This window comes from Adiantum capillus-veneris, chromosome 9 (assembly GCF_014529385.1).
Source record: "Adiantum capillus-veneris isolate H3 chromosome 9, ASM1452938v2, whole genome shotgun sequence".
In the NCBI taxonomy this organism is placed as follows: Eukaryota; Viridiplantae; Streptophyta; class Polypodiopsida; order Polypodiales; family Pteridaceae; genus Adiantum; species Adiantum capillus-veneris.
In genome coordinates, this window is record NC_140939.1 from 9,038,611 (window position 1) to 9,052,918 (window position 14,308).

The 14,308-nt window shown below is 42.6% G+C and overlaps 3 protein-coding genes across 3 annotated transcripts in view; all 3 read right to left on the reverse strand.

The window, feature by feature from the left end:
* Positions 1–3,239, reverse strand: part of LOC147450109 (uncharacterized) — a 23,359-nt gene extending 20,120 nt beyond the window's left edge. Inside the window, exon 1 of the mRNA XM_086519444.1 lies at positions 3,029–3,239. The gene's annotated coding sequence lies outside the window, so the exon portion shown is untranslated. The remainder of the gene's footprint in view (positions 1–3,028) is intronic.
* On the reverse strand, positions 634–10,698 carry LOC147450110 (uncharacterized). Its single transcript, XM_086520984.1, has 5 exons — positions 9,928–10,698; positions 7,952–8,262; positions 6,910–7,011; positions 6,695–6,821; positions 634–738 (listed from the first exon to the last, which is right to left on the reverse strand). The coding sequence occupies exons 1-5, from the start codon at positions 10,696–10,698 to the stop codon at positions 634–636; spliced, it is 1,416 nt and encodes a 471-aa protein (XP_086377110.1).
* A 195-nt stretch (positions 10,699–10,893) lies between these two features.
* On the reverse strand, positions 10,894–13,253 carry LOC147450111 (uncharacterized). Its single transcript, XM_086520985.1, has 2 exons — positions 12,218–13,253; positions 10,894–11,930 (listed from the first exon to the last, which is right to left on the reverse strand). The coding sequence occupies exons 1-2, from the start codon at positions 13,251–13,253 to the stop codon at positions 10,894–10,896; spliced, it is 2,073 nt and encodes a 690-aa protein (XP_086377111.1).
* Positions 13,254–14,308: the final 1,055 nt, after the last annotated feature.

A 14,308-nucleotide genomic window follows, 5' to 3' on the forward strand; every position in this document is an offset into this window, starting at 1 on the left:
AACGTTTTCATTTTTCAGCATCGTCAGGAGTGTGTGAGATCTGCAAGTGATAGCCCCTCACAGATGCGGTCCAATCCATCGGCAACCCATTGAGCCTCCCCTCAACCATTCCCTCGCCGTCATCAAGTGCTCCATTATTGTCCATCATCGGCATCTTTGGGATCTGCGCTTTCAGCCCTTCATTCTTCTCACATCGAGAGAGTAATGCAGCCCCAGATCTACCCCTTGGTGGCCATCCGCAATCCCACATCGAGAAGGATCCAAAGGTGCATCAAATCAGCCCCGGAGGTGCCTCCTCTTGAGGAGTTACTGCGGCGACATTCACCATTTGAGTCAGTAAAGTCTGCATTTGAGGTATTGCATGTGTACATTCCATTTGCATTTACGCAATCTAAAGCAAATACCACATCAGCAACGGTGTGGGGGGGCCTTGAGAGGGTTGGTTGGGACCCCGTCGGGTATCATTCTCCTCTTCGCCTCTCTCTCTCTCTCTCTCTCTCTCTCTCTCTCTCTCTCTCTCTCTCTCGGACGGGGGACAACCCTGCGGGAGAGCCCTTCCACAGCTTCGCCCCCGCCTTCTTTCTCCCAAGCAACCCAAGGCTCATCGTGGCTCATCTACGGCTCCCTATCTCATCAGCTTCGGCTCGCGAGGCTTTGCTTCTGCGGCTCTCCTGCCTCACCAGCTTCGGCTCGCAACCGCTGTTGTGCCTCATTAATCCGACTCACGGCCTCTGTGCTCTATCAAACCAATACACAATCAACATTAACCTAATACAAGAGCCCCTTCCCACGGGGAAAGCAGAAACTCGAGTGAGAGGGCACTTCTCCAAGCAAGGCAAGTGAGAGGGAACTTCTCCAAGGTGTGATGCAACGCGGGGGCTCTCTCTGCCCCATTAGGTGGACACGTCTCTTCGTGCCCACCCCGCGGGTGGACCCGATAGACCGTCTCCACTCTCAAATCCGAGAGCTCAAGGACGAGAACGTAGAGATCAAGGTGCGTCTTGCAGTCCTTGAGAGACGTCTCTTCTCCTTGGAGTCTTAAAAGCAAGATAATAGCGAGCACCTTCTCGCCAAAGCAAAGGAGGTGGAGCACACCCTCACCACAAGCATGGCCAACCTCGCTACCCAAGTTCAAGAAGCAACCGTCGGGGTCTCCTCCAGAGTAGAAGAGTGCATGCAAGAACGTCACCGACGGGAAGGACTAGCATTATCTGTTTGAATCGGGCCCTTCCACAACCCTTTGTCTTGATGGTTCCTTTTGAATACGTGAGAGGGTGAGGGAGATGAGGTAGAGATGTAGAGAGGGGGGTTTACACCAAGCCGGTCCCAACCAACCCTCTCAAGGGCCCCCAACACCATTATCAATGTGGTATTTACTCTAGGTTGTGTCGCCATCTTCTGCCCATCAAGTGCCACTGCATCAGTTTTCAGTGTCGCATCGTGATGGATTTGCCGCATTTGCAGTGTTGAAGCTCTGCATTTTTACAGCCAGCATTCAGCCCTTGAATCCTCTCACATTGGATGTGAAAATCAGCCCCAGATCTACCCCTTGGTGGCCACCTGCAACCCACATCGAGCGGGATCCTATTGTTCCCTAAGGTGCTTCATTTTGAAGAGATATCATGCGTCCAGCCGAATCTTACTTTTATCGGATGGGGGATGGAGGGCGATCCCTTGCAGAATACGCTGGGAGTGTAGGGCACCCTGGGAATCTGTGAGCCAAGACTAAGTGTGCATGGGTTTATGTGCTGCCATAGGGGTCCTCTTGTACTTTCTTAACCCTGCGTAAGGCAAGTGACGAGTAAGGCAAGTGACTTTGACATGATTTATACATAAATCATAAAAAAGTCAATAATAATTATGGGGGGACAGGTAGTTTCTCTTGCTGTCCTAAACCTGCAGGTCGCCCTCGGATCTGCCACATACACCTGCATTTTTGCAGCCAACCATAAGGCCACTGTTTGCTCACATTTGGCACTCACATAAGCCCTTGATTATCCCCTTTCTGATCACAGATGGGCTGAAAAATGTAGCCATGGAGCCACTTTTTTTATAATTAAAAAATTTAAAAATCTGGGGACAAAACTCCATTTAACCCGTCTACAATGAAGAGAGCAACTCATTCCTCCACAAAAGATCTCAGGTAAACTTATTATGGAATTTCGTATTTCTTTGAAGGCAGAAAGTTTCCGTGCCATCTATTCTATTTAAAAATTCACGGTTCAAGTGAGTAATGAGTTCTACAGCGCATAATACACCTACCTTACACATGTTGGGCAATGCACACAATAATTTGTTTCTATTTACATGATAAAACCATTAGGAGACACTCCGAGCCAAACATAATTGTGGGAAATATGGTCCTTGTCTTGTACCGGAAAGCAAAGGAATGCAAAAAAAATCGTCGTCATGTCAGAATGGAGCACGAGTAATTTCAGGACTTTATTCAATCACATGAAACTGGCAAATTCTTTCATTCATTTCCCTTCCTGCCAGCCCTAGTAATTGTGTACAAGAAACACCCCATAGATCAGAATGATTCGCATTCTTCTATTCCTAACACATTAATCCTTCAGTGCCATTAGATGCATTCTGCAGACCGTTCCACTCAGCCGCACCCACGCAGAACGGCCATCCATACTGCAAATCTACTCCTCCATGCTCCTCTCTTAGCACGTTAGAAAGCCCCAATACCTCAGTGCCATTAGATGCATGCTGCAGACCATTCCGCTCAGCCGCACCCACGCAGAACGGTCATCCATACTGCAAATTTACTCCTCCATGCTCCTCTCTTAGCACGTTAGAAAGCCCCAATACCTCAGGAACAGACAAGAGGCCACAATAAAAGGCTCCGGAATGGTGCAAACAAACACTGCAAAGGAGCATCCCTTCGGACACAGCTCTCTCTCTCTCTCTCTCTCTCTCTCTCTCTCTCTCTCTCTCTCTCTCTGTGAGTGTGTGTGAGTGTGTGTGTGTGTGTGTGAGCGCGTGCGCGCGGAATTGTGACGGATGAATTCAACAAAAGTACCTCTCAGACTGTTCTGACGAGCTTCAACGCAGACGCCATTTTTCTTTTTGCTTTGATTGAGAGCGCGCGCCGTTTGATTAAAGGGCAAAATTAACGTTAGAGAATTCGAAATCGAAACCCAAATATCCAAGAGATACTATGGCTGGGTTGAGACCGAACCGGCAGAAGAAACAGGCTTTCCTAAATGTGCCGCCGCCTCCTGTGAACAGTGTGGAGGAGGAAAAGTGAAAAAGTGAAGGGGGCTCAGAGAGGCCATCAACTCTTCGGGAGGGGGGGGGAGGGTGTCGGAAGAAAAGTGGAGGGCCCGGCGGAAGAGTGCCTCAAATTCAACCAATTAAATTTTGCCATGGAGGAAGAACGCCCCTTTGCTTTTTTCTTCCGTCGCCTAGTCTGAACCCACCCTATGTGCCCTCTCAATGCCTCTTTTTTTTTAGGGGATCTACGGTTCTGCTTAGTCTAGAGAGAAGAGAGAAGAGAGAGAGAGAGAGAGAGAGCAGTCTGCCTACCCCACCTTCTCCCTAGCTCTCAGTCACCCTTCGACGTGAGTTCTCTCTCTGTTGCACTCCCTACGGGCTCAACAAGTGGACTCATATCTAGAGGGAGAGGTCGGCAAATAGCCACCCACCGCCTTCGGGTTTCAAGGGAGAGAGGGTTTGAGAGCATCTTTGATAAAGATCAAGCCACCCTGCCTCTAGAGAGGGGTTCAAGAGCGTTTGATATAAAGACTTGGCCGGCCCACCTCCGCCCAACTCGTCAGGGCCGTTGGCTCCTCTTTCATGCTTTCATTGCTTCCACATGGAAGGCATCGTCTGCAAATATTGCATTTTAACGATTTATTTAAAATCAACCACACATAGTCTACAAATGGAAAAATAAATATAAATGTATGATTGACATTGCTAGGCAAATATAAGATTTGAAAATTATGTGGTTTTGATTTTCATTAAAGCACAAAAATTGATGGTAAGAGAAAGAGAGAGGGGAGTTTTCTACGGTGTAGGAACAATCCCAAGAGACCTCAAAGCTCTATCTAACGAGTCTTGAACTCAAGACCTCATAGTCCAAAGGGAAGTGGGATAACCAATCTACCATATGGTAAACTGACAGGAGAGCTAAGGTTTGACAATATTACAAAAAAGTCCTAGCAGGTGATAGAACAAGCTGTAAAAGCTATCAAGGAGGGAATTTATGTCTGCCGAGATCCTCTCTAGAGAAGCCTACCCTTCCTTGATCCTACGCATCATCGATTTGAATGTCCTCTTCAGCTTCCCTCTCCCACCCATCTAGGTGAACATAATAATTCCCTTCTTCAATCTCTTCGGCTCATCCTTGTTCACTAAGAGATTCGAAAACTTCTCAAACATCTTTTAGAATGGAACACCTTTTCCTCCACATGTATTTGCCCAAGGCATACCTATTTATCCTTTAAAAAAACATCATCAAAATATATTCTAAGAAAAGGAGTTTGGTAAGCCCCTCATACATATAAATCTTTCTTAGCCTCCAAATGATCCACAAATATAGAATGTATCAGAGTATGCAAATAGAGGTAGAGCGGGTTTGCTCCCTAGAAACACAGACAGAGATGTGCTCATGCTAGAGGCTGATGAGTGGATGCTAGGATACATGGCTCCACCTATGGCCACCTATGGATGAAGGGGAGGTATTCCTCCAGAAGTCAATACATCCATATGTGACCAATAGTCCTGATGGTGAAAATTATGCACATAGCCATGAGGAGGCTAACACAGCCAGGTTTGTGTAGATTTCGTCAACGTTTGAGCGTCTCATGTTCGACGTGTTAGTATCGAGCTTGACTTAGCAGCTATAGTGGGAGCATTTGCAGCAATGATTGTCAGTCGTACTATGTGACTGATGCTAGCATGACGCTTTATGGATCTATGCAGACTATACATAGATGTCTGTGGGATTCGCATGCAGGCTCTAACATGGATACACACACTTGCCTATCACTAGAGCCTATACGGCTACATGTAGATTGAGTGAGCCAGCCAATGATTGTAGGTTGAGAGAGTATCTCACCCATTTTCTTGTATATACTAGTAGTTTAGTTAGTAGGACCTACTTATCAGCACATCTCCTTTAAGTGGGAGGTTGTGGGGGTAAAGACGGCATGTGCCTTGCCCCAGGACCAGTGTCCGCTGCCGCCCACTGACCTCTATAACCCACACAATTATTCTTTATATACATAGAAGAATAAGGAGTGAGTGTTGCTTTAGGTCAATCTACCTCACCCCAATCTGTATGCTCTCATGCTCTCTCTCTCTCTCTCTCTCTCTCTCTCTCTCTCTCTCTCTCTCTCTCTCTCTCTCTCTCTCTCTCTCTCTCCCCCCCACACAAACACACACACACACACACACACTTTGCATTCATGCACGCCATGTGTGTTTATATCCGTTCTTTTGCTATGATCTCATGCTTCAATTGTGATTAGATTTAGGTGCTAAATGTTTCTTAATTAAGGTTCTAATTATTATTTTAGTCATGATCAAGCCCAAAATTATCGCTTATGTAGAGTGTTTCACCTCTACTACACTTTTTTTTTTTGCCATCTCACAAATTCACAATTGTGAGTGGAGAGAAATTAAATTAACTAAAAAAGAATACAATCGCCCTCGCCCCATTATCCATTGCTAACATTCCCACCTACTTTTCCGGTTCTGGGTTTTTTAGTGCTACGAGCGCACGCGACCCGCCTCCCGGCGGGTCTCGTTCACTCTTACCAAGCCGTGAATCCTATACAGTTTGTAAAGCTCACTCATCTCAGTATCTATGTACGTACTCACGTCTCCGATGGATCTTGCTCACTTTTACCAACAGACCAATCATATATAGTTTCTCTGCATCTTTATGTATCTCCCCATGATACACATCACAGTCTCTCTTTTTCTCCCTTGTTGGCATCCCTCACCACACCGCCTCTCTCTCTCTCTCCCTCTTTAATTTGTACGGAGGCCACCTATGAGTGAGAGAGAGAGAGAGAGAGAGAGAGAGAGAGAGAGAGAGAGAGAGAGAGAATGGAAGAGCAAAGTAATGAAAGCTCTTTGCTATCATTTAGAGCGGTGGTGTGTATGAGAGAGAGTTTCATTTGAGCCACCTACACAGCCCTTCTCTCTCTCTCTCTCTCTCTCTCTCTCTCTCTCTCTCTCTCTCCCCCACACACACACACACACACACACACACACATGGACATGGTAAATCAAGAGTATACCAAGGGTCACTTGCAAAAAATAGAACTTAATGAAGTCAAACTGTACAACAGCTTACACTATATCATCATCGTCTACAAAATTAAACCATAATTAATAGTTTGTTTTCAAACCATATTTAAAATCAAGCAAGGAATTTGTCTGTAGAGAGGGAGAGGGAGAGAGAGAGAGAGAGAGGAGTACATTCTAAGATGTGTGTCAAGCTACATACATTCCAACACTCAATGTATGCCAAGCTACATAAATGACCATCATCACCATCAATAAAATAAGGTCCTGGAAGCATCACTTGGTGTCCGCACTATCCAAGGTCCAATACGATGCACACTTTGCCCAAGGCATCAAGGAGGGCGACCCAACACATACATCTCTATCCTCCAACCGGGACAGTTGTCACCATATGAATAACGTATATTAAGTGGGAGTTGGTCCCCACCTCCTGAATACTCACATAGGCATGGCCATTATCATGGTCAATATTAACTTTAATGTGATAATATCCCTGCAAACCATCAATATGATGGTAAACGCCCAACAAAATATATCGGCGATAATAATGGTTCCTGTTTACAAAAACATACTCAATGTTAAATCGGAAACTACATAACAAAAAAATATAAACTATTTTCAATAAGTCTCATTTCACCATACTGAACAACTTCAGAGTCTTCAATGATGCAAACAGCATCATCAGCATGTAAAGGCCCTCTCCAAAATCGTGGATCTATAACAAAATTGTGTAACTCATATGAACTGTTTTGTAAAATAGTTTATTATTATAGACAAAATAGTTAATTACCATTAAAAAATGTTGGTGGGTGCATGTGCATCGATGTCATTGTAGAGTGGTAGGCCATCTCTAACCAAACAAAGATAAATAAAATAAATCAAGCTCTCTTAAAAGTACAATTAGATTCTTTAAAAATGATCTCGTGACATGCGATTAGCCAGTAAACTTACCATAAACTTCTTGACACACCACAACCCCCAAAATTCCCATTGTTTCATTTTGATATGTAAGGGGTCTCAAAATAGAGAGTTGAAAGGGCTAGCGCTACACTTATTTACCAAAAACCAATCCCATTTAACAAAAACACTTTCAAATTCCACAACTCTTCCAAATTTCCATTGTTTCATTTTGATGTGCAAGTGGTAAACTCATGAATAATTTAAAAGTAAAATAAAGAGTTAAAAGGGCTAGGGCCACACTTATTTACCAAGAACAAATCTCATTCAATGAAATTAATTTTTTGATAAAAGAACGTAAGAGAGAGGGTCTTGTCACTCTACCTATCTTCGATTACCTTGTCTTTGATGGATGTGGGTCCAAAAAACATAGCATTGAAGTCGATTACGCTGGGAAAAGTAGCTATTATCTTTTTGAGAGCAAATATAGCTCAGGGTCAATCGCCTTAAGCAATTAATTAAGACATCACATATAACCATGTCTTCTTACCTCTACTCATTTGGAATCTGTTATAGATAAGAATCCAATAGAGGCATTTTTTCACCTCAAAGGCATGGATAACCCTATGACTTACATTGCAATTTCTTATCTTCAATGCAACAAAATATTGCACTCCCACTTTGAGAAAATTTGTAGCTTGGAACCTTACATCATTTTGAGGATAAATGATGTAAAAGAAGATGTCTTGCATATACAATTTCAATAATCCATTTGTGCATGCCTTACCCCATTGCGTTTGCAGCCTGCAACACTTCTTTGAATACAATGTTTGGAGTCTGAGTTGACTCTGCCTCGTTATCATCCTTGACCACAACCTTTACAGAAACTGAGGTTCGCACACGTGACATTGCCACATATAACTGACCATGTGAAAAAACGAATGCTGCCAAATATAATCCCAATAAGAAGCCCAATGTTTGTCCTTGTGCTTTATTTATGGTCATCCCAAATGCCAGCCTTATAGGAAAATGTCTGCGCCTCATTTGGCAAGGTAGTCCCTGAGAATTTCCAGCAATGAAATCTGTAATGGAATTTGCCTATTCAATTTGAGAGTAGCGGAATTTAATGAGAGTACTTTCAAGAAATGATTTTGTGAGCATAGCGGGTAGACATAATTGAAGATAGCAACATAATTATAGCAATTAGTTAACTTGGCATGGACAATACTTTTGCAAGAGAGAGAATTTAGAGAACATGACAACAGTTGAGGATCGGATTTATGTGGAGCCGGTCCCCCCTCCAATAGGCATTTGTATTATGATTTCTCCCATAAAGAGAGACTTGTTACAATACATTCTTTGTGTTCCTTGTGACCTAGGTGAAGCAATGAAGATGGAAAGCTTCATGCATCACCATCATAGCATAACCTAAACTTGAAGAAAGCTTTAACTATACCAAGCCAGTCCCAAGACCTCAAACACCTTCGAAGGTGGAGAGAGCTAGCAGGGAATGAGGTAGGGAAGAGGAAGAAGAAACATTTCATAGGAGAAAGAATTAGTTCCTCACTTATCATAACTCTTCTTGCTAGCATACATAATAGAAGAGTAATGAAGAAGAAGGAGATGGCAAGCTTAAGCATTGAAGCATGGATCTTGGTTGGATTTGCACTCCATAGCCAAGAGTGTTGGTGTAGGCTCTCAACCTCTACTTGCTTGGAGAAGGAGAGGGAGCTCTTGCACTTTGCATAGCACACAATGAGACTGTTTGTGAGTGTGTGTGGGTGAGTATACCCCTAAGCCACCCCCTAGCTTTCTTGGGTCGACCCCCCTTGTAGCTCATGCTTGAAGCTCATTGGACCCCTCACAACAGGCCTAGCCATATCACAAGCAGGAGGCATTACAAGCAGCATCGGTAGCCTTGGGATAAGTGTCCCCCTTTCCCTTTTGAGAGAGAGTACTTGATAAATCAAAATCAATTAATTAAATCTCCTAAATTATCATTGGACCCCTTGGGTGGCCAACCAATAGGCTTCAAGCACACCATGAGGGCAACATGGGGAGGAACTTGACAAGTGTCCTTGCTGCCTCTTCAAGCTGGGGCTTCCCTTGTGTGTGTGTGTGTGTGTGTGTGTGTGTGTGTGTGTGTGTGTGTGTGTGTGTGTGTGTATTCTCTCTCATCCCCCCCCCCCCCCCTTGTAGGCTCGCCCCCCTCCTTGTAGGGATATTTTTGACTTTGGATGAGCAAGCCCCTTAGTCATCAAGCATGACTAAGCACTTGAAGTAGGGGGTGTTGCCACAAGCATCTCAGGCAAGCTTCTCAAGGCACCTCAAGCACCTTAATCATGCACCAAGTCAAGCACCTCAAGCATCTTAATCAAGCATCTCAAGCATGACAAGCACCTCAAGCAGGACAAGCACCTCAAGCACGACAAGCACCTTGAGCTTGGGCCGGGTTCCCACCTCAAGCTCAGCCCTAGCTTACCTAAGGTCAAAGGACTTTTACACACATTATTGGAGGCCTTCAATGAAGCTAACCCTAAGGTCTTATGCTCCATTGGTTAGCCTTGCTCTTGATAGACCATCTCCCATTTGGGCCCCTTTACTATTGGCCCCGTGTTGAGATAGATCTATAAGCACATATCTATATCTTAACACTTGTTCCCATTTATTCTCCCACATTAAGTGATCAATTTAATATGAGAAAATCATTTGGGTTGGTTAGATATTAGATTTTATGACAAAATCTATCCTTGGAAGGAATACTTGGTCTCCAGAGTTGGAACCTGTGATTATCTCTACCTCTATGACTCTACGATGAAACTCTCTACATATTAACCTTGTGCCATTACAAAGACCCCTTCTTGGATCCAAATTGCGCAATAGCATGACTGGAGCATTTTCTTTCAGACACAACATATGTGGTGGATATCCTCCACCTAAATCCAAGCTATTCAAAAATTCAATTGTATATAAAGCACTGCTCTCTTCTGATTCGCATAGTGAGTCTGCACTCAAATACTCCCTATAATGTCCACACATCTTGTGTAGAGCATAATCATTGACCACATCTACATCCTTGTTGCAAGGTGCAAGAACTCCCCTATCTTTAAAGAATCCTGCATAATCCTCGACTCTCTGAATATCTCCATAGATGCTCTCGATAAGATCTGACAAATGGTTTCTTTGAAGTAGCATGCTCGTAGGCAAAGTGACATTGTCAACAATTCCCCCATCATGTATATTCCCATTACCAATATCAAGAACCCATTGTGAAAATTGTTTCTCAACTGCATCTGTCATACAATTTTGCACATGCATATTTTGAGTGAGCCTTAATATTCTTGAGTGTCTCCAAATGTACGAATGACACAATGTCGCATTCACAATATCTGCTCGACTACCTTTGCGTACAACTGGTAGAATTTGCCTAAAGTCACCTCCAAGCAAAACTACCTTTCCACTAAACAGGTTGTCTGTTTGTAAAACATCTTTGAGCGTCCTATCTACTGCCTCAAAAGCATGGCGATGAGTCATGGGTGCTTCATCCCATATAATCAAAGTTGCTCTTCTCAACAATTCAGCAAGTTGGCTATTCACTTTTATATTGCATGTTGACTCAGAATTTAATTCTAGAGGAATCTTAAACCTCGAATGTGTAGTTCTTCCATTGTTAAGGAGCAAAGTTGAAATACCAGATGATGCACATGCCAACGCTACCTTACATTCACCTCAAAGCTGTGCAAGCAATGCATTATAAACATAGGTTTTTCCAGACCCCCCTGGACCATCTAGAAAGAAGACACCCCCTCCATTTTGCTCAACTTCTTGTAGCACACAATTGTAAGCATCACGTTGGCCATTGTTTAGAGACCTTTCCATTTGTTTTGCCATACTACATTGTTCGGTAGTATCAAACATGGTCTCTTTTGCTAACACACTACTCCTACTTAAAGACATAAAACTTTGATCAATTGGAGGCATCCCAGGATAGTCAGAGAGCCTCTTACCATATTGTTGTAGCAAAGAATGAAGATTACAAAGTGCGCGACTTTTAGCAACTTCTTCACGAACTCTTGCATCAAGTACATGTATGTTTAAAGCATATGCATAGTCTTCAGAAAGTTCAACAGAAAATCTATCCCACAATGTGCCTGGACATAATGGCTCACAATATACCAATATAATAGCAAACAATTGGCGCAGTTGCAATCCAGTTTGAAAAGAAGAGGCTTCTTTCAAGCATGTGATCCACTCCTCATCACTTTGCAATAGCCCTCTAGCATTGCAAGCCTCTTTGAACGTAGCATAAACATGTCCTTCATACGTTCGCAAGTCATCATAACACTTGCATCCCTTACATATGGTTAGCAAAATCCGTAAATAGTAAACATCTCCAATAGTGGGGACAATGTTGTACATTCTTGCAATGGTATCTCCCAACTGCCTCTGTGTCCATTGTTTTTTAGTCTTGTTCCAAACCCACATAGTAGGAAAGTTAGCATATGTTAGTATATGGGCCTCATGATGATTTTGGTTTACAAAAAACCACTCAGTGAGTGTTGTCTTCTTAGCTTTGTTGTTATTTACTAACTCTGCCAAATCATCTGAATCTCGAAAATTCACAGTATTTTTATTGGGAAGATGAACTTGCAATCTTTGGATATCAGACTTCTCTTCATGCATGTCAAAACCATAAATTTGCCAAATAGCTTCATATGCAGAAACATTTCGTGCATCAAGATAGCTCTTAATTTCATCAAAAACACCTTCATGATCACGGAGCACCACAATGGCTCAATCATGGCCCTTATATACATACTTGTACAAATACTTTACAACAGAAATGGTTGAGCAAACCTCAACATTGATGTGTGCTTTATATCTCAATGATAAAAATGGGTTGTATGGAACAACCCAATCACAACCCATCTATTGTCTAGCTTCCAATCTCTTAATTGAACAAAACTTCCATTATCTCGTCTCATATACGTAGGATATCCACTTTCATCCACATTTGTAGATAGGGTAAATTTGTGTGGATATTTAAACCTACATTTTCCATCAACCATACATGGAGCATTTGAATTCAAGGGACCACATGGTCCGTGAATATTGCAACAACTAATCACACTATGCAACTCTAGAAATAGCTCTTTGTCTGGGAGCTCAGTGCACACCAACTTATCATAGTGGGATGCTTCCATTGGTTTGTACTCAGATGCTAAAATCAACAATATATGTGCATGTGGAAGACCTCGCTTTTGAAACTCGATCACACATACATGGCCAACAACATCTCCAAAGACAACCTTTTTTATAAGCGAATGCATCATGTCTTTAAACTTTTGATAAAATACACGTGCAGTTAAATCTAGACGATCTACAGCACTTTGTCCGAGTAGCAATGCTTCTTCTATTTCTCTCCATCGTGGATTACATGTAAATGTTATGAAGAGATCAGGCTTTCTCCTCTTACAAACAATTCCCATGGTATCTTGGTAAAATTGGCACATGTATCTTGGCCCTCCAGTGAAAGAAGAGGGCAAGACAATTCTACGCCCAGCAGTTTGTCCCAAAATAGCATCGATACCATCCCTAGCTTGAACCATATCAGCCAAGCCCTGATAGACCTCAGCACAGAGTGTCCTCTGATTATTTCTTAGCCACAACAAACGTGAGTCCTTCATGGAACTATATGTATCCACAATATACTGTTGGAGCAATCTACCACCCCGTAAGAGACACTCAGTGATGTCATTTCTGATTTCTATTCGAAAACTATAGTATTGTTTTTGTGTAATTTTCTGTCTAGATCCGCTTTGTAGCGAAGGATACCATCCATCTTCTCCCATTGGAAACAAAAGAACATACATAAGAGGCATGTATGATCGATGTAAATTAGAAATTCTTTTTAACCCCCCTCCTCGAAGATTTAATACTATGTCACGATGCCCTATATTTCTCTCATCACCTTGCCCAGGCAATATAGCAGCAATTTCACCACCATGGGGAGTAAGATATTGCCACCCATTAGAGCGAGCTTCAGTTATAACCATCTTTATTTTTGAAACAACAGATCCATTAACCATAGCACATGCAGTGCAAAATGCATGAGCATAAGGATTCACCCTATGCATCATTCTTGTAAAGTTTGTAATACTTCACCATCCAAGTGTGGAACATGAATTAGTCTATTTTGTAGCTCATGCTCCGTGTCAAAAAAATACAATTGTGCAAATTGAGGAACTTCATCACGTCCTTCAAATGGCATTAAAGGACCAATGTTGTGATATATACAACAATGTGCCTTAAACGTGTAAACTCCTCTTCCCCGGGACATGTTTTCATCTATGTGAGCACCCAAACAGGCAAATGCAAGTGCATTATTGTATCCACGAATATTCTTTAAGAAGTTTTTGCCTCTTCGTGTAGAGGATTGCATCAAATCTTTCAATTCTAGGGGCGGCTCACTCAAAGGCAGCAAATGGATTTTCCCATCCAAACAACAATACTTTCCTACAAAATTACGAATACTTCTTCCTTCAACCTTCCATGCTGCAGCTCCACATATGGAGCATTCAAACTCTAAGCAGCTTAAGTTGTGTATCAAACATTTTCCAAATAGAATTGATGCCATGGAAGGATTTTTAAAGATGGGAGTAGATGCATAGTGAGAGAAAATTGACAAACAATGTCTTTCCACCTTCGTATAATCTCCCTCCTCAAATACAATCGGAGGCTCTATGCACATTTTCTGTAAATTGCTTGCATGGTCTTCAACATGAATATCCATGCACTCATAATCTGGCTCTTGGCCAACAATGGGTGGTTCTAGTCTCTCATAACAGACTCTTTCATAAGAAATGTGTGGATGTAACCCTAAGACCCTCAATGCCTTATTAGACAAAGTGTTCCTGGCTCTATTTCTTGCTATTTCACGCCTAGCTCTTCGAGATTGATCAAGCTGTATAATACGCCTTGCATGCCTTGGGGACAACATTCGCGGTTTAGACACCATTTGCTATGAAACTTCAATTATTAATTATCAATGAAACTAAACTAAAAACACATGAATGTACACTATAATCCTAGCAGTTTTACTTGTCTTGTAAGGAAATTGTCGATAGAGAGAGAGAGAGGGGTG